This window comes from Sarcophilus harrisii, chromosome 2, assembly GCF_902635505.1.
Source record: "Sarcophilus harrisii chromosome 2, mSarHar1.11, whole genome shotgun sequence".
NCBI classification, from domain to species: Eukaryota; Metazoa; Chordata; class Mammalia; order Dasyuromorphia; family Dasyuridae; genus Sarcophilus; species Sarcophilus harrisii.
The window spans coordinates 321,556,707-321,578,319 of record NC_045427.1 but is presented as its reverse complement, the minus strand read 5'-3'; the positions used below and the strand labels follow the sequence as shown (position 1 = coordinate 321,578,319).

At 33.1% G+C, this 21,613-nt stretch overlaps 1 protein-coding gene across 1 annotated transcript in view; it reads right to left on the bottom strand.

Moving 5' to 3' along the window:
- SYNE2 (spectrin repeat containing nuclear envelope protein 2) overlaps positions 1–21,613 on the bottom strand; it is a 297,544-nt gene that overhangs the window by 258,767 nt on the left and 17,164 nt on the right. The window contains exons 6-13 of the mRNA XM_023502825.2: positions 21,173–21,310; positions 12,601–12,765; positions 10,641–10,753; positions 9,350–9,512; positions 8,008–8,086; positions 6,606–6,793; positions 4,395–4,559; positions 3,573–3,725 (exon numbers count right to left, since the gene is read on the bottom strand). Of these exons, the coding sequence (XP_023358593.2) occupies positions 3,573–3,725; positions 4,395–4,559; positions 6,606–6,793; positions 8,008–8,086; positions 9,350–9,512; positions 10,641–10,753; positions 12,601–12,765; positions 21,173–21,310 (1,164 nt within the window). The remainder of the gene's footprint in view (positions 1–3,572; positions 3,726–4,394; positions 4,560–6,605; positions 6,794–8,007; positions 8,087–9,349; positions 9,513–10,640; positions 10,754–12,600; positions 12,766–21,172; positions 21,311–21,613) is intronic.

The following is a 21,613-nucleotide window of genomic DNA, read 5'->3' as shown; positions in this document are numbered from 1 at the left end:
GTACCCTCAGCAATGAGAGGTAATAAAGGGTCGGGAGTCCAAAGGCTCATTTACATGGACGAATCCCTCAACCTCTGAAGCCTAAAATTCTTATAAAAGAGAAGTTCAGCAAGGGACTTGTCTCCAGAGAGCCTTCAGAGTTGACAGGTGAAGTTCTCAGGACAGAAGGGATTTTAACATTGAGAGAATTCAGACACTGAGGAAATTTATACAGTAGCATTCTAAAGCAGGACAGTAACAGTTAGCTGATGCTAGCTGCTAATTTGTGACTAAGAATCTTGCACTAAATCAATCATTTTTCTTACTGAGAATCTTTTGAGCATAGAGTCACTTAGCACTAGTGAACTTAATGAAGCCCTACCATAAAATCTTATCAACTGCAAAACCTTGTGCAATTCTCAGTTAAACTTTCATGAGTATCAGTTTTTTTTCACTGTAAAAAAATGGGAATACACAATTGTTGTGAGGAAAATGTTTTGTAGATAACAAGACACAATAAAATGTGAATTATTATTACTATTAATAAACTAAATAGAATACTGGCCCAGAAAAGTCAGAAGGACATGAATTCAAAATTAGCCCCACTTTTTAATTGTAAGACACTAGGCAAGTCACTTAACCCTGTTTGCCACAGTTTCTTCATCTGTAAAATGAACTTGAGAAGGAAATGGCAAAACACTCTAGTATCTTTGCCCAAAAATGGGATCACAGAGCCAGACACAACTGTAACAGCTCAATAACAACACAGTGGGAATAATAATAGCACCTGCCTCTTAGGGTTGTTATACGGATAAAACAAGATATTTGTAAAACACTTAACATAATGCCTGACACATAATAGGTATTCTGTAAACGCTTTACAAATATAATTTCATATCCCCTTCTCCTACTAATCAACTCTCTGGCTAGTTAATATCTTCCACTTCCACTATAGTTGTGAAATTGCTTTCTGTGAAGACATATTTCCAAAGATGCAATAATTATACTTAATTTGTATGATTTTCCATTAAATTCCTCTCTTAGCACTAAAGAATAAAATATTTAGAGAATACATTGTTATGTTAAACAGAAACCTGTACTTTGCCTTTGGTTTAATCTGTTGTCTGGAGGCCAGGTGTTTGGAAATGTTAGAGGAGCACATTCACTATGTAATTATTCTCTAGTCACATTCTCTTGGTACATAAATCCTCAAGCAATCAGGTACTCAGCTGAAATAATCTCTCAAACCAATTGTCTCCCATGTATACATCAAAATTATGCAAGACTTCTTTAAAGATATATCCACAGATAATTCAACTATCCACTTATATCAGCTGCGGTATAAAACAAGGAGATGCATTCTTACCAAGTTACTCAACAATGTCCGACAGAAGATTCATTACAAAGACCAAATTGAAAAGGGTTTGTCTATTAGAGTTAATTATTTAGTAATGTTCCTGTGGACACCTGAACAATAATGACTTCAACGTGACCCAGGGTTCTTGATAGTACACTTTTCCACAGCACTCTAAGCTTTACAAGAAATCTATAAAGTACGTAATAAAAGTAGTATGATGTCTGTTTATGCAGATGAGAAAATTAATGACCAGACTAAAGGTCATCCAGGTAACTGAACCTTCAAAGCTATAATCTTATTGCCATAATAAGGCCACCCTAGTTGAACTCAAGTTTGGGCAATTCCTACTAAGCTGGGTGGTATGGCAAAGGTGCTGGGCCTATGTTTAAATCTGGTCTCAGATTTAGCATATGAACCTGGGCCCGCCACTTAACCCTGATTGCCTCAGTTTCCTCATCTGTAAAATGAGCTGGAGAAGAAAATGGCAAACCATTCCTCTATCTTTGCCAAGAAAACCCCCAAAATCAGACATGACTGAAACAATTAAACACCAGCACCAGAAAGTGAGAAACATTCTGTGTGTAGACTCAACAACAACCTGAGGTCCAAAATAGTTAATTTCAAGAAAGGTTCCTCATGCAAACACTAGATAGGTTATTGTAATTTTGATTTTACCAGAGCAGTTAAAAAAATTTACTACTAACATGTGAATGGGATTTAATCACATATTTTTAGGAATATATTATAGAAATATATTTAAAAGATAATTAATATTTCCTGGATACGTTTTACTCCCTTTTACATTTTCATTTCAATTACCTAATTTCATTCTCCCAATAAGCTGTGGGGAAGCTATATAGAACTGTTATAATTGTTCTTATTTCATAGACTAAGAAGCTGAGACACACAGGTTGCCTAAGTCTCTTGAAAAAGTTTTCCTTAATTAGCAATAATTAGAGTAAAATAGCAATCAATACCTTAGCATCTGTAAAACTGAACAAGAACTTTATAACAGAGGTAATGGAGAACACTGTCACTATGGGTATAGTTGCAGGCAATTACCAGAAGTAGAGAAAATTAAAGGCAGGAACAACATCAATCGATAAGGAAAAACCTGAAGGCTTCTCGGGCCTAAACCTTGACAGCTACCGTGGTCTGCTCTATAATCATTCAGGACCATCTCTCTAAATAAGATCCCTTAGCTCTGGATTTATCTGTTGACATTCCCTATTTTTCCTTTTCCATGAACCCCAAACTCATCTTCTTACTTCTTATAAGGGGAGGTTTTAGTATGGTTTCCATTAAAACTTCATCTTCATTGAGAAATGCCCTCCTCCTCCAAGACTCCCCATGGCAAGAAAGCTTTTGTCAAGTTAACTGAATAAATCATATCTGCTCTTCCAAGCATATCTGTATTAATATATTCCACAATGTTTACCAAAGAAAAATAGTAAGAGTAAATATTATTTTCCTTTCTTGCTTGCTTTTTCTTTGGCTAGGTAATTGGGTTTAAGTGTCTGAAGCCAGATTTGAACTTAGGTCCTCCTGACTCCAGAGCTGATGCTCTATCCTCTGCGCTTTCCAGCTGTCCTGGAGTAACTATTATCAAGATTTGAATTAGCTTGCGATTTCAATGATATAGGGAAATTCCTAGTCAAGAAATTCTCTCAGCACCTGCTTTACAACTTTATACTTTGGGAATCTCTTGGACAACTAACTTGTCCCAAGTTACATAATTCGTCCAGCTTCATATACATATTATGCATCAGAAGTTTTGAACCCAGTTTTTCTGACCCCAATGTTCTTAATACATATGGCTATATTGTTGCTGTTCAATTATTTTAGTCATGTCTGCATCTTTGTGACTCAACTTGGGCTTTTTTCTTTTCTTTTCTGGCAGGGATACTGGACTTTGTTCACCATTTCTTTCTCCAGCTCATTTTACAGATGAGGAAACTGAGGCAAACAGTTAAGTGACTTGCCAAGGGTCCTAAAGGTACGAAATGTCTGAGATGGGATCTAAATTCCCATTAATAAATTATTATTAATTTATTAATAATTAATAATTAATTTAATTAATTAATAATATTTAATAAAAATTAATAAATTTATTAACCTCCTCATCATTGCTAAAAATAAAACATAACATTTTATGATACTTTCAAAAAAATTTTTCTTTTATCTAAATTGAACCTATATATCCTTGAAAGACATTTTCAAAAGTCCTATATTTTACCTTTAAAAACTGAATGTGTTTCCTAAGTGTTTCAGCTGAAATATCTATTGTATCCCCATAGGAAATTAAGCTTTCTTCTAAAGGTAGCTCGGTATTTCCAATGTTTTCAAGACTCAGTTGTTCCTGTTTTTGGATAAAACGCAGCTTCATCTCCTATTAAAAATACAATTAAAAAATAAAAATTAAAAATATAATGGTATAATTATTTCATCTTCATTGTGCTTACTCTTTAACTAATGAAGTTTGGTAAAATAAAAAAATATCATGAGATATAGGTTCTGATATATAAAAAAATGTTTTTCACCTTCTAACTCATTTAGCAATGATGTTTTAAAACAGAGGAAGAGAACCACTAAGGGTTTTTGGAAAGAAAAATTATATAGATATAGAAATAGATATTATGTAGAGTCATGTTGAAAGCTAGTGAGGCGACATTGGGAATTCAATAAACATAATAATTTCAATTTACCCAGTGGTCAATTAGGAGATTATGATGGAAGTCAAAACTAGGATAGAGAGGAGTAGTATAAATGAAGAGGAAAAAAGGATGATTGACATTCAGTGGAAATAAAATCCATAGGACTTGGCAACCATTTGGATGTGAGAGTGAAAAGAAAGGAAAGAGTTTTTAAAATGGCTCTAAATTTTCTGAATTCCATCATCTTAGTTATCTTGATGTTATTAACAAAAATGAATAGGTAAGGAAAAAGACGTTTCAGTAAAGTGATGAGCATGGAAAAGAATAGAGTTAATTTCAGTTCAAAAAAAAACTCACTTTAATTTCAAATATACTATACAACACAAAGTGATTTCATGACTTACGAACTGAGTTTTTTTAATGAATTTTGCCCATCTTTTATTAAGTCTTTTCAGTTCCTTATTAATAGATGATCCAACTTCTTGGTTACTGACATCAATTAAAAATTTTCCAACCTCATTTACAGTACTAAGTACTGAATTCCAACTTGCTAGTGTCTCAAAAGGAAGCTGCAAAAGATAAAAGGATAATTGAATTGAAATGATCTTTGGCCTTCTGATAATCGATTACTAACTAGCAACTACAAAAAGTACTTTAAAGTTTGTGAAGACACCGACTAAAACAGTAATAATAATGATGATGATGAATAATGATAGCTAGTGTTCATATAGTACATTAAGATTTGCAAAGTACATAATCTTCCCCCACTCCCATCCCCTTGCAACCCCTGTGGGAAGATGCTATCATTATCCCTATTTTACAGATGAGAAAATTGAGCCTGAGAGAATTAAGTGGTTTGCCCAGAGGCATAAAGTTAAGTGAGAGTCTAAGATCAAATTTGAACTCAGATCTTCCTGAATTCAAATCCAGAATGCCATACATTGTACACGTAACTCAAAAAAGCTGTGAAGTAGATGAAATGTTTCTGCAATGCAGTCCCAGCTGAGAACTGTTCTCTCCCTCAGGTCCCAGGTGGTTCTCACAAAGCCTTAGTCCCAGCTAGATGTCACTGTAGAAAGCACCTGATAATTATTTCTAAGATATTCATATTTCTTGATGTTATCCCTTCCAGAGTTACAGTCAACCCTTCTACATCTCAGGGATTAGAAACATGGCACCCTCTCAATCTGAAAAATCCATGTAAATTTTTTTGGCCCTCCTTTCATACAAGAGAAGAAGTCTGAAATTTTTCTCTTTTTTATGGGATGTTTACATTATTAAAAGACAAAATATTTTGATGTTACACATTATACATATATTTTATATATTTTTGAGTTTCTAAACCTTTTCTTTGTTGTCTGCTAGCCTTCATATGTTGTCTACAGGTTGCAAAAAATCCCTATTTAATTTCTTATGTCAACCCATGATAAATCAAATTATCAAGATATCAAACCTGCAATGAATTGAAATTACAATATATGGCAATGGGGAAATTCACAATGTGGAAGGGATTACTGTACTTCTATTTTAATAGATTACTGAAGAAGGAAAAATCATCAAAACTGCAAAAAAAGATTACTAATAGTAGATTTTTAAGTACCATTACAAGTAGTGAGGTAGGAATAGTTGTAAGGTGCAGCCATACTTGATGATCCTCATTTAGGTAACCACAACCTTCACACAGTTGTAAGATTATGCACATTTAATATAGGATGGGTACATTGATGACACATAAGCTACTCAACCACACTTCTTAAAAATTACTTTATCTTTAAAAAAAAGTCAAGTTTCTTTTGAATGATAGAACTTTTTGGAAAAGTCTCCTCAAACTTATGATGATTGACTCCAATTAATTCCTAACTTTGAATGATAAGCCATAATCCCTCTTCAGTCAAGAGAAACAAATTACTTTACCAGCAATGGGAGGAGGATGGTTCTAAGAACTCAATTCATAAATTGCAAAGAGCTTTAAAATACAAATTTTAATTTATTTTAAAATAGAAATAATTATATTAATACCACTCCTTCTCTGAATCAGGATGGATAAAGTATCTTTCGATCAAACTGCAGAATATCAGAGCTAAAAGGGTAATAAGAGATTATTTTCAAGTTTCCTTTTTAAAAATGAACAAAATGAATCCTACATAGAAATGTAATATATCTAAGGACACAGAGCTATTAGTCAGAGAGCTTGGATTTAAACTCAGGTCTCCTGATTCCCAGTGAAATTATCTTTGTATTATGCCATATTGCCTTCTCAACAATTCACAACCACCTCCAAAAAAGATTTTGGACTTAGGATCTTACCCAATTTAAAAATGAAATTTAATTTAAGCCATTTATTTGTTTTAAATGTTCCTATAAAATCATTCCAATTCATCAATCCCCATTCAAAGAAGATAATGACGATGTCTCAGAAAACCATACCAAGAAGAAAATATTCCACTGATCAGTTAGGTTTGAAGGGAGACAACATTTCCCAACTATAAGTAAACTTTCCAAAAAGGATTTCCTTACACCTGCCAGCTTGTAACTCTGCAGACTCTTTTTCCTGGGTCTGAGAGTCCAGACCTCTTATAATATCAAAACCTATTAAATCAAGAGAGAAAATGTACCTGTTTTGGATGTTCTTTTCTTGATTCTTCCAACCAAGTCTTGAGTGACTGAAGATTCTCTGTATATATAGCCCATGATGACAGAACTTTTTGCAGAGTTGATTTTATATCATATATGCATTTTCTACACATAGAAATCTGAGATTCCACCATCTTGAATTGCTTATTAATATTCTGAGGATCTCCATCTATTACATTTAATGAAAGAAAGTAATCTTAGAAAACATTATCATAATATGATTAAAAGATCCTAATTGTATATATTTGTTCAAGTATGCCTAAGTCAATATTAAATATGGATTATAACATAATTAAGTAGAAAATATTTTTCTTTGAATTATATATTTGTATATATATATATATATATATATATATATACACTTATTATGTATTTGTGTATATGTATATACAGATTATATGTGTGTTCAAAATTCCCCTATGTATAAAGAAAACCTAAGTATTATTTAGGTCTCTATGCAGTACTTTTAGTTTATCTATGTATCTGCTTACTAATTCAGATCATAAATTCTCTATAATTTAATTAACAGTCTTCAAGAGTTACTGTGGCCTATAAAATTAATAACTCCGTGGCTACCTCATGATATTTGTCTGAGCAAAAAACAAAGTCTATGATCTGGGCTACATTCAAAGCTTTTCTAGTTTGTTAGGATCCTCCAGAACTTACATTCTTTTAGTTTAACCTTCAAAACTCAAAATCATAGTATTAGAAACACAGTACTAGACCTTCAGTAGAGCATTTCAAGATAAAACATGACAATTTTTTATAATCTCACAATCATTTCCCACTACCTTCTGTTCCAGACTGAATCTTCCACTGTTATTTTTTAAAAAACAAACAAAACTGGCCAACACATTGATGTCATATAACAACGAATATAGTATTCCATATTAGTTATACCCTCTCTCGCTCCTATGAGGGAATAGGTATGTTGTATTATTTGTTTTCTGGGACCTTAATTTTTTTTTCAGTTTCTCAGAAATGTTATTTCTTTTTAGAGAGCTTTTCATTTTCACTGCAGTAATTATATAAATTGTTCCTTTCTGTTTATTTTGCTCTGTATCAGTGGTAGAAATCTTTCCATATTTCTCTAAATTCTTTAAATTAATGATTTCTTTTTGCACAATAATATTCAATTTTATTTATTTGCCACAACTTTTTTTCCCTCATTGTAGAGAGGTATAAAACTAAAGATAAAGAACTTTATAAATGCTGTGTTGATTACATTACTTTTGGTTTTTCTGGTTTTACTCTTTTTTTTTATTTTTACAATGAAGGATACAACAGTGGGTGTACTTGGAAAGAACTGTGATGCAAGAACAAGATATCAATAATATCATAAAAATCAAATAAAGCTATAATAAATCTCTTGTATTATCTTACCTAAATTCTTGATCATTGTTTCACATTTTTGAAAAGAACTTTCAAGATGAATTAGGAATTCCTTTTCTTCAATAAATGTCTGCTCACACACAAATAAAGAAAAAGAGATATACATAAATAAAATTGTTTAAATAGAATAGGCAAAAAAGAGAAAATGACACAAAATTGAATATATTTTGCACATAGTTAAATCCATAAAATTCAACTGAAAGAAATAAGCGATAAAATCTTGATAATTAATACTATCATTTGGAGTAGCAAAAGAAAGTAGAATCCTTGTTGGGGACTATATTATATTATATATGTTATTTTTCTAATATTTGCAAGTCTTGATTTACTGAAAAAATTAATTTCCAAACTTGTAGGGCATTTATAAACATAAATGCTAAATATTAACAAATGTTCATAGTCATTTCAAATTCTTCTCACCTTCCATATATGTATTATTTTCAGTCTTCATTTGGAACAATATCACTGAGCTAGTAATATTATTACTAGTAATAATATTAGAGCTAGTGCTTTACACATGATCATCACAACAACCATGTAAGATGGATGCTATTTTAATTAACATATTTTCAGGTGTGGAAACTAAGTCTAAGAGGGATTAAGTTATTTGCCCAAAGACATAACAGTTGGTTAGTTTTAGAAGCAGTATTTGAACTCAAGTATTCCTGACTCTAAGTACAATATTCCACTCACTAAGCTACCATTTTGAGAGCTTAAAAATGGATATTTTAAAATCTAAAATACATTTAAAAAATAATCACTAATCAAAGTATCCACATTTCTAAAAATAAATTCCATTATCATCCTATCCATATTTCAGGGTTCAGGATAAGTTGATTCTAAAGGTCTAGAAGCTGTTGAGCTAACAAATAATGAAGAGCAATCAATCCAAATGCAAGTAGGAGAGATTTGTGTTTAATGACCTAAGTAGGTATAGTAAAGATTTGAAGTTATTCAGATCATAGTTACTAAGAATGCGTTCATTTATAAGCAATGATCAATTCTAGGCAAACAGTGAAGCACAACTGTTAATAAATTGAGGATTGAGGATATAGGAAAAGTACGCAGGTTAATATTAGGAAGGAAGAGAGAGGATTAGAATTAGGAAGAAGGCAAAAAAGACAAGATCTAAGGAATATCAGGGTTGTGGTTGGAAGATTCATAATGATGCTTTGGCTAATTCAGCTTATCCTCTGAGAGGTGCCTATTCTAAACAATGGAGCAAAAACATCCTAGATGAAGAGGTTAGAACCCAAAACACTAATGGTAATTCCTGTCAATACGGAGATCAAAAATGTAAAGAGACTAAGGCAAAATATAGATGATAACTTACATGCCAATCTTCCAATAACAGTTTCACAGATTCTTGGGTCCCATATTTGACATTCCAGATATTCAATTTTGATTTCACTTCCTCTATTAAACCCAGGACAGAACACAAATAGTAATGAAACTCTAAAAGTGCAATGAAGTTGATCCCCATAATATTGTGGAATCTGGAAAATAAGAGAGACTTTAGAATTTATTTTTAATGTTCTGGATATAATGAAATATCTATCCACCAAAAGAAACAAACAACCTAAACCACTGACTAGTTTTAAAAATAAAAAAAAATTATTTAGTATTTAGAAGCCAGAGATATGAACTCCCATTCAAATGATAAAAAAATGTAGCATAAAAATATTTTAAATGTTATTAAGAATCATCCTTACTGCCAGAAAAGAAAGCAAACATTTCCAGGTTGGAAGTGTCTGCTACAAAATGTTTTCTAAAGAAAAATGCACTTTGATTAAAACACGCTTTAATAAATATAGATCGATATCCATCTCTCTCTCTCTCTCTTGCTCTCCGTCTCTCTTTGCCTCTGTCTCTGTGTCTCTTTTTATCTCTCATCTTGTGTCTCTATCTCTTTCTCTTCCTCCCTCTCCCTTCCCCCTTTCTTTTCCTACCATGTCTCTCTCTCTCCCCCTTTCTTCCTCCCTCTCTCTCTCTCTTTCAAATATATGTGTGTGTATACATATGTGTGTGTGTGTGTGTATATATATATATATGCATATATATGTCTTCAAACATTTTACTCAATCAATAAACATTTATTAAGTGTCTACTATGTGCCAGGCACTGTGCTAAGCATTGGGCATGCAAAGAGACAAAAGACAGTCCCTCACTAGAGGAGACAACATGAAAAAATAGATATGTAAAAATAAGCTGAGGTATTAAGGAAAATGTTACTTAATTTTCATGTAGCCAAAATTTGAATATTTTGTATATGAAATAATTGTATTAGTAAATCTAAACTTATTAACATATTAGTAAACTTTCTCCATGTAGAAAAAATAAATGTAAGGGGGAGAATTCATATTGCCTCAAGAGAGTCAGATACATGTGTTGGTATGGCTTAAGACCAAGTTTACACAAATTTTAATTTTAAAGTTGCATCTTTAAAATAGCCTCACAGAGCCAATTCTACATCTTAATTAAACAGTATGCACAGAAGTATATTTATCAGAAATTGGGCATAAATTAGTCTTTGCTCTGTTGTCCCTCCAAGCCCCTAAGTTCTTGTTAGTGATCAAGTGCCATAAACAATATTGCCAAATATGAAATGCTAGAATTTCTACCACCTTCTTTTCATTTCCTCCAATTTATCAGGTGGGACCATGGGCAAGCATTGCTCATCTTTATTCTCAAATGACAAGAGGTTGTTCAGGTGAGGATCAAAATCATCCATCAGGCTCTGAAAAGAGAACAATCATGATATGAACCAGGGCCGGCAAACAGATTCTGTAACTGAGCACTTTTAATCTCACTTCCAGGAAATATGACATTGTTTCCAGATAACCATTGAAGCTTCTCTTTCAACCACTACCGAGACTGAAAAGTGAAAGTGAAATCTTATGAATAAATGTTTTCATTTTAATTCAGTTAAATGCAATTCAATCACAAATGATGGAAACTGAAAAATTCTACAACAAACTACAACATTTTATTTTGATAATGAGTTCCCTTCTGGCAGAAATTTTCTGGCATGCTGTTCATTTTAATGCAGGTCCATGTGCTAGAGACTTACTTTTAAAATATAACAAATGTATAAACCTCATCATAATAATGTAGTTATGTATTTGTTTTAATTTATTTATATTTAATTAAACTAGCATTTACATAACATTTTAAAGTCTGCCTAGCATGTTTACATATTTTATCTCATTTGTTTGGAGGTTTTGTTTTGTCTTGTTTTTTTGATTCAGAAAAACAGCCTTGAAACCAAAAAATATTTTCTTTATAGATGCTTTACTATTGTTCTGGAAATTTTTTTCTTAATTCAATGTTAAATATACCCTGTTGTTATTTGAGAGTTGCTTCCTAGACCATCTTTCAAATTTTAGTAACTGATGTCCCTTGGCTTCCATCATTGCTAAGGTTATTAAGGGCAACAGTAACAAACTAGTGAGTGGTCTTATTCATAGAGTGTGAGATCTGGAATCAAGAGAAGGTAGGTTCAGATACCATCCCTGGCACTTACCAGCTGTATGACTCTATAGGTAAGCCACTTAACCTTTCTAAGCATCATTTTCCTCATAAAATGGGTATAGGAATACCTAGACAGCCTACTTGACAGGATTGGAGTGAGATTCAAATGAGACAACTGATATAAAGCATTGACAAACTTGAAAATTCTCTACAGGTTTGCCCAGTATTGACGCAGTTTTGACTTTTGAGATATCCTGTATAAATGTCAGCTATTGTCATAATTGTTAGGATCAGCTGCATATGTGTATACCCACAGAACAAATGAGAACCAAAAACTGAGATGACCTGACCATGCTGCTACTTACAATGCTGACCTTTGCTTCTTGTTGGTCCCTCTCAGCCTCTGTCATGATTCCTAGTTGTCTTACTGGCTTCCACTAAAAATAAGTGTCTGAATCAGGATTTGAATTCAGATCTTCTTAACTCCAGGGGTAGCTAGTTGTTACAATACACAAGAGTGCAAAGTCTGGAGTCAGGAAGATTCGTCTTCCTGAGCTCAAATCTGGCCTCAGACATTTACTATCTGGGTGACCCAAAGCAAGTGACTTTACCCTGTTTCCCTAAGTTTTAGCTTCTGTAAAATGAGTTGGAAAAGGAAAAAGGCAAACCATTCCAATATTTCTACAACAAAAACTCAAAATAAGATAATAAAGAATTGGACACGACTGAAAATCAATGAACAACCACAACTTTTAAACTCCAAATCAAGTATTCAGTCCATTACTCCACCCTTCACTCACTGTCCTGGATCTGGACCTTGGTATTTGCTTCTATGATTGTGACGCAATCCCCTAGATAGGAATTTCTCAGCTATGGTCTCTTCCTTCCTCCCAACATCCAATTCCTAACTGGGGAGGATTCAATTCTCACCTTCTATGTATGGGTCAGGCATAATTCTAGACCCTTGAATACATAGTTTACCATCCCTCACAGAAAAAAATGGACCCAATCTTCATAAAATATTATCTTTAAAAATGCAGCTCCTTCCTAGGATAAAGTCTTACTCAAGAACAATACCTCTAAGTGTTTCCTTTCTCTTTTTGTCTTACCAACCTTAAATGAATTGATTCTTTCTTTAATTAGAACCATGGCTTGACTGTAATCCTGGGAATCAGGTAAATCTTCTGCCATAAGATGCTCAATTTCCTGAAGCCAGACTTCAATTTGATCCAAGGGTGGTGGCAGGATTTGATCCAGCTTTGCACTCCATTCATTAATCTTAAAGAGAAAACAAAATTATTCATTATTGGTGTTCCACTGCTAATTATTAACTTAGAGTGAGCAAGCAGAATTAGCAACGTTTTTCTGAAAGGCAGCTCAAATAAATAGAATTGTATTAATTATCTAGCTTGAATATTTTCTGCCAATATTCCACAATTCTGAAAACTGCTTAGCATTTAAACGTGCTTTTTAAAAATTGTTCAAAATCTTAGCTCTGTTGCATTCATCTAACATTATAAGTTTCTGTATACATGTCATATCAGGGTAATTAGGTGGCCCCACAGTGCAGAGTACAAAACCTGGAGCCAGGAAGACTTATTTTCATGAGTTCAAATCTGGCCTCGGACACTTACTAGTTATGTGGCTCTGAGCAAGTCACTTAACCTTATTTACTTCAGTTTCCTCATCTACAAAATGAGCTGGAGAAGGAAACGGCAAAAACCACTCTAGAATCTTTGCCAAAAAAACCTTAAATGGAGTCATAAAGAGTTGGATATGACTGAAAAACAACAACGTGTGTCATATTTAATTGTGAAGGCTCAAATGCAAGTATTAATTCCATCATTTGGTAAGTTTGGTGAAGGTAGGAATGTCATTTAACTTGTTTAAGCCCCAATTTCCTGAAAAATAAAGTGGGGATAATAATTCCTATACCTATTTACATCAAAGGGTTACTGTAAAGAAAGTATTTTATAAACAGTAAAATGTTATGAAGAGTAGCTAGGTGCCTCAATGGATAGAGGATTGGGTCTAGAGTCAAGAAGCCCTGAGTTCAAATTTGAACTCAGAGAACATAAGGCACTCTGTTTGCTTTAATCCACTGGTGAAAGAAATGACTAACCAAAAGATGTTTGCCAAGAAAATCCTTTTCAAAGGATGCTACAATCCATGGAGTAACAAAGAGTAACTTAAAACTGAACAACAAAACCAATCCCATGTAGGGTAGAAGATGGCATAGTGGACAGCGCACTGGTCCTGAAGTCAGAAGAACCTGAGTTTAAATTCAGCCTCAGATACTTAATATTTCCTAAATGTGTGACCCTGGGCAAGTCATTTAACTTCAACTGTCTCAGTCAAAACAACAACAATGCCATGATAATAAATACTATCAATACATGATAAACTTTGATCAAATTTTCTATTCACACTTTGAGAAAATCACCTTGACTTTTGCCAAAAATCACTGTAAAACACACACCTGCTGGTAAAACGGAGAAATCATACTTGGGACCGTCTTAAACCATATTTAAATATTTACAATGACACTTCATTCTATTAAGGACTTTGCTATTTACTGATGGAATTAAATATTTGCATTCCTCAGTTGCTAAACTGGAAAAAATATCCAGATGGCCCTGAAATTCACTGGAGTCATGATTTAAACACTGAACATACCTCATTCTACCATACTTGAGAAAAGGGGACAAACCAGAAGCTCAAGCACTGACTTACTAGCCCACTATACTGGCCAGTTCTGATTATAACTAAGAATGTGTCCTTTTCAGAAATCTCTGCTCCCTCCCATCTTCCCTCCCACATTGTTGTCTGTCATAATTGTTTAGAACTTTATTCAATTACATAGAAGTAGAATATGTAGCATATGTAGGACCTGGGCTCCAGTCCTGACACATATACTAATTAGCTATGTGTGCTCCTAGTGAAAAACGGACAGGAATCACAACCTCTATGCCTCAATTTCCCCATCTGTAAACAAACATAATAATAGCCAGAATGTATATATCACATGAATGTTGTCTCATTTAATCCACACAATTCTGGAAGTTAAGTGCTATTATTGTACCCTTTTTAGAGAATAGGAAACTAAGACTCAGAGACAGTGACTTGCCCAGGATACCACAACTATAATTGTCTGAAGCAAGATTAGAACTCAGAACTCTCCACTGTATCACCTAGTTGCCTCAGTAAAATCAGTTTTGGACTTAATGACCTCTGAGGTCCCTGGGCAACTAGGTAGCACAGTGGTTTGAGTTCAAATGTGACCTCAGACACCTATCGGGTGTGCGACCCTGAACAAGTCACTTAATCCTATTACCTCAGTTTCCTCATTTGTAAAATGAGCTATAGAAGGAAATGGCAAACTCCTCAGGTATTGTTCCAAGAAAATAACAACAAATGTCCCTTCCAGTCTTAAATTTATGATCAGGTCTCCAAGATCTAAGCAAAAATTGAAGTATCTGTATAACGATTTCAATCTCCCATTTATTACTCTCATTACTTATTCTTCAGTGGATTTCCAGAAACAACATATTTAGTTGCAAAGTTTTAAAAGTATTGGAGCAACATAGTGGACTGATATAAATGACTTTCATTCATTTATTCAGATCATCCATTTATGTACCAACTTTTAAAAAACTTTTAAAACTGAGCATTTTTGTTCAATTCAATTCAATAGATATCTACTGAATACCTACTATATGCAAAACACTGTATCAGATCATATCTGATACACAAAAGCCGCTATTCTCAGGAAGTTTGCATACTACCAGAAGAACATATCATCAATAGAAAAAGTAAAAAAAAGATCAATAGAGGTAGTACAGTGAGATGGACAGAAGGAGCTTTCTGTGGGTGGCAACATCTGAATTAAACAAAAATGAAATTAAAAATTATAAGAGATGGAGGCACAGGAAACTACTCACTTGTTAAAAGAGTAAGGAGAGAGAGTGGCAACTCTTAGAAACAGAAAGTGGGCTAGTTTGGCTACAGCATAGGTTGGAGAAAATAATTATATGTGTATGTAAAGGTAAGTTGGGGTAAGATTATTGAATGTATTTTTTCCTACATAGAAATGGGAATTGTTAATGATTTTTGTGTAGAGAACCGCAAAGATTCTTGTGCTTTCAGAAGAATATTTTGGCAACTTGTAGAGGACAGATGCGGTTAGATGGCACATTTGGTAGTTACCCAATAGTCAAAAAATACATAATACCTGACACAAAGTTGATGTTTAATAAATATTTATTATGTGACTGATCAACTACTGGGTAGGGTGCTAGATTTGGAGTCAAGAAGATCTTTGTACAAAACCTCACTTACTAATGATAGGTATCAACTAGGCAAGTCATTTAACTTTTTAAATCTTAATTTCTTCTTCTGCAAAATGGAAATTATAATAATATCTAATTCATACAGGCACTGTAAATATTAAGTGAGATAGTATAAGCAAAATGCTTTATAAACCTTAAAATTCTATATAAATACGGGGCAGCTAGTTGACATATAGGATAGACGACCAGGTCTAGAATCAGCAAGATTCATCTATCTGAGTTCAAATACAGCCTCAGACATTTATTAGCTAAGTGTGCCTGGACAAATTCACTTAACCTGTTTGCCTCAGTTTCCTCATTTGTAAAATGAACTGGAAAAGGAAATCTCAAAGTATTTCTAGTATCTTTGCCAAGAAAATCCCAAATGAGATTATGAAGAACTGGACATGACTTAAAAACAAAATAAATGCTAGCTAAATAGTTCTTTACCTTTTGTTATTAGGCACTTTGGAAGGGATGTTATTTTCTAAGCATCAAAGTTACCACTTAGCACATTTAATAAATAATATTCCAATGACATGAAGGATCTATTTTAAAAAGTCCATGACTACAAAAAAGATAATTACTCATCTGGAGAAGCTGTTTAATCCAGACTATTGACAATATTACTTGTTAGAAAGAAGAATTTTTCTGAAAGATCAAAATCTAAAATTCTAAAAATTAATGAACTTTAAGAAAAATTTGCTATCACTCCAGTCTCCTCATCTATTTCTTGAAAAAAAAATCTAAAATTTTACAATAATAAAAAACTTGAAAAGGTGCTGGTACTCACCTAGTACAGCACTCTCAATTTCCAAATTAGGAAATTATGTGCTAGAAAGGAGATTACTTGTTCCAATTCACAAAGCAGTTAATTCAGATCTTTCAACTCTTATCCAGCTTTTTTCCACTAACCATGCTGTTTTTGCTAAAGCAAAGGCACAATTTTATTCTTTTTGATTACCAGAATGTACAACTCATTCCAGTACAACAGTAATTTGAACTACATTTTATCCCAACATCCCCCTAAAGCAAATTGATCCCAAGAGAGTAAATTATTCCCACCATCCAGCAAAAGCTGTGATATAGCCAGAGAGAATTCCAAAAGCTCTGAACTCCAGAGAGTCACAGAGAATTGAAAGGGACCCTTGAGATTAACCTAATCTTTTCTTTTCACAGAAGCAGAAAATATTTTTGTTTTTTTGTGAGGATCGTATGTTAAAGAGAAAAATAAATATAACAGTCAACTTCCAACAATCTTAAACTTCAAGATATTTTAGAACCCAAAAGAGCTATAAATAAATGGAAAAATATCTGACACACCCACTGACCCCAAAATAGCTATTACAAAGCTAATTTCTCAGGTATGGATTGAGGGGTTTTGTGTGTGTGTGCATATGTGTGTTATACTTCAGTCTAAATAGTGTTTTCCCAAACATTTGTTGTTCAGTAGTTTCCAGTTGTGTCTGATTCCGTGACCCTATTTTCTTGGAGTGGAATGGTTTGTCATTTCTTTTTCCAGCTCCTTTCGCAGATGAGAAAACTGAGGCAAATATGATTAAATGACTTGCTCAGATTCACACAGCTGATTAGTATCTGAGGTCAGATTTGAACTTGGTTTTCCTGACGCCAGGTCTGGCATTCTAGGTACTGCATCTACTTACCTAAACAACACTTAGTTTCATCCTAACTTACAATCAAGAACAGAGACCAGAGAAAGATTCTGATAATATATTTAGATGGTTGTAGGAGGACAATGACAAAAAGATAGCTTTCTTTAGATTTCAAGATTTAAAGGTTTCAACTAAAGAAGCAGCAATGGCAAGTGGAGACAATTTCTATTTATTAATAACAAAATGCAGAAAGAGCTAGAGAAAGAATTCCCATTCGAAATAATTTACATAACATACAAAATATCCATGCTAAGGAAAAGACATTCGTGAACATATGGAGACAGCTATAAAACCTTCTTTATAACCATAATATATGATAAATAACTGGAACAATATTAATTGCTCCTAAGAGAAAAATGCCAACAAAATTAAAGTGATGATACTGGCAAAATTAATTTACAAATATGTCATGCCATTCAAACTACCAAGGAGTTAATTTTTACAATTAGTCAAAATAATAACAAAATCCAGGTGAAGGAGCAATAGAAATATTCCAAAAAAAAAGTAGGAAGGAAAAAAAAACTAGCATTATTAGATCTCAAATAGTATTAAGTAAACATCAGCACAATTATCTGGTAGGGATAGAGATAGGGACCATATTTATGATTTTGTTGATATAGGGATTCTCTTTTTGGCAACAACAACCAAAAAATAAACCACTGTTGTGAAAACTGGAAAACAGTTTGGCAGAAATTAAGCTTATGTCAACATCTTACACCATGACAAGAAATCAAAAATATTTTATTATACACCTGCAAGGTGCCAAGCACTGGAGATAAAATGCAATGAGTAAAACTACCCCAGATCACAAAGAGCTTGAAGGAAAGACAAAAAGGACTTAAAACAAGCATAGATAGATAGAAACATATGACTACTTTCTTATATAATGCATAGAAATATACAAAATAAACACAAAAGAATAAATACAAATAATTGTAATGTCATTAGATAGAAGGTAGCTTAAGAAAGAATTCATTAGAAATTGAAGAAAGCAGGAAACGCTTCATGTAAAAGAAGGGAATACTTGAGCTGTGTCTAAAAGGGAAAAAAAAAAAACAGGATTCTATGCCTCTGTCTATGAGGCAGAGATAAAGGAGTACATTTCAGATATGAAAGACAATTAGCACAAAGACACAAAGAAGGGAGATGTACTATTATATGTGAAGAATGGAGAGAAATCCAAACTGGCTGTGTCATAAAATGCAAGAGGAGGAATAATGAACAACTGAAGATATAACATCAATTGATGCAAGGTTGTGAAGTGGTTAAAAAGCTAAACAGTAACATATATTGGATTACTTGCCATCTAGAGAAGGGGGAAATTTGAAACACAAGGTTTTACAAGAGTTATTGTTGAAAAATCATCCATGTATATATCTTGAAAATAAAAAGCTTTAATATAAAAAAGAGAAAAAATAAACAGAAGACTTTATATTTGATTTGAGAGACACTAAGGAATCATTGAGTTTATTGAGTAGAAAAGTGACAAGCTTAAGGAAAATTAGCTGGGTGGGAGCATAAAAAAGGAAATAAGTTCCAAATAAATATAAAACTTCCGGTAAGAGCACAAAAAATTAGATGAAATGAGAACAGTGAAAACTTAAGAAGATAGTAAGATTAACAATAGTGTAGTAACTTGGGGATAATAAGTGAAAGAAAAAATTAAGACCAATACAACTTAGCAGCCATGAGGGCATCACTGCATTACAATACTATTCATAATTCTGACCTTGAATCATGTAGAAAGCATCAAATTATGTTCAGTATATTCTACTATCTCTCATTCTGATTGCACAACCAATCCACCTTTAAGTTTAGTCACATATGTCTTAATTGAATCCTTACTGTCATATCTTTGGTAAAAGTAGTGGTGACATATTACAAACTATTTATGCCCATGACTGATCTTTCCATCTCCTTTAGGCTTTATGCAAATTTAATTTTTTTGAGATCACAACAATCCATGTTTCATAGTGATTATGACAATATTGAATATAAAGAGACAAGTTTGGGAGTCAGTGAGCAATATGGAATTATTGAAAATATTGTTTAATTTCCCTAAATGAAGTCCAATCCAATCCTCTTCAAACATTCAACTTTAGGAGAAGCACTGATATTTAAGAATTCAATGGATTGCTCATCTATCTCTATGTACAATGAATTTTTTCCTGAACTTTTGTTTTCTGCTGTAGACAAACTGATTTCTTTTATTGAGTAGGATCTATGGCTCTCTAGGTAGCTAACCAATCAACAAGTATATATTATTCATCTGGTTTAGCTGGGCTTTGAAGGAAACCAGGGATTCTAAAAGGTGGAAGTGAGGTCAAGTGCATTCCAGACAGAGGGATAACTTTGTAAAATGCTAGAGACAGGATATGATGTATAAAGTGAGAGGAATAAGGTCTGTTTAGTCAGACTAAAGAGTTCATGAATGGAAATAATGCATTATAGGATCAGAAAGGGAAGTTGGAGCCGTTTGATGAAGATCCTTCTATGCAGAGTATCTGCTTAATCTTAAAGACAACAGGAAGCCACTAAGCTTATTGAATAGGGGAGTAACAAGGTTAGAACTGTACTTTAGGAAGATTACTTTGGCATCTATGTGGAGGATGGATTAGAGATGGGAGAAATGATGCAAGGAGATCAACTAAGTATAATATAATATAATATAACTAAGCTTGTATAATTTGAAGTACTTCTGAAAAATATATTGCATGAGAGAACCTCCCAAGGCTGCAAGCATTTTGTTCCACTGAGTTCAACACTTTCTTAAAATCAACTCACAAAAAAACACAGTAAGACTTTATATCTCAATCAATTTATGTGTTCATAAAGAAGTCAACAACAGAAAATCATGAGCAAAAACCTATTTATTGCTTTCTCACATTTTTGTTGAGGCTGAGATCATTATCATATGCATTATGTAAAGATGAGAATATAGGCATATACATCAGTTGTGATGGCTGATATTTTGGTTTCCTTGAGAGAGGGTACATAAAACTAGTTTATGACACTTCCTACTCTTTTGGAATCTTTCTCTTATAGAAATATCTTAAGAGTTTATTCCTAATTGCCTTTAAAAGTGTATCATCACCAAAAAAATTTACTAAAGAAGGATTAATGACTAGGTCTTTAGCTACTTGAGAATACACTTACATAGACTAGATTTCTTTCCCAATGGTAGCCTAAAAATGAAGCATCACTTTACTTATTCATTTTTAGAATAGAATAAGAAAAGCCCATTCAGACAATCTCAGACACACAAATGTACAAACTAAGATACTCAAAAATTCATTTTCTCCTAGCAATGGTAACCTAATATCTTTGGCTAATATCCTCATTGCTAATTATACCAAAAGAACAGGTTTACAGTTTTGTTCAGTGGGTATGATAGAATACCTGTTCCCATCTAGCAATTATTAAAATAGGACCACAGAAAATTGGAGTGGGATTCCAAAGGCAAGAAAAGTTGAAATATAAAGATTTGGGGCTCCATGAACTCTCATTGTTCCACTTTAAACAAAACAAAACAAAAACATCATTCTGGCTATTTTCCCTTCTGTTTGGGAAATATTTAATGGAAATCTAACATAAGTCAAAAGAAGTACCATTTAGTAATGGGAAAGACTTGCCCAATCCAAACAAAATCAAGTACACCTTCAACATCAATCTATCAGAAATCACCTGGTTAGTGAGCTTATCCCATGCTTCTCTTAATCGAGATTGATCATTGGTCAGCCCAGCTGCATTCCTTTTTATCGACAACACATCCAAAAAGGCTTTTTTTTCTTCATTGAATGACTCCAAAAAAACTCTCATGCTCTACAATTTGAATAGAGAGATAATTCAACATGTCTTCTTTACAACTTTAGCTATAAATCTCAGTTAAATATTGTTCTGCTTCTCTGTTCTTTATGAAAATCCATTCAAACTAGAGAAAAGTCCACTAATGTCATGATTTATTTTTCTTGTCAATCCACCCTAAAGTCATGGATATTAATGTAGTTTTATAAATGTCATGAAGATACATATCTCAAGATACTAATCAATGAATCAGAGATGTGCATTTTTACTACAATATGAACAAATCTACCTCAATAGGCAAGAGGATGGGAAATAAAATGA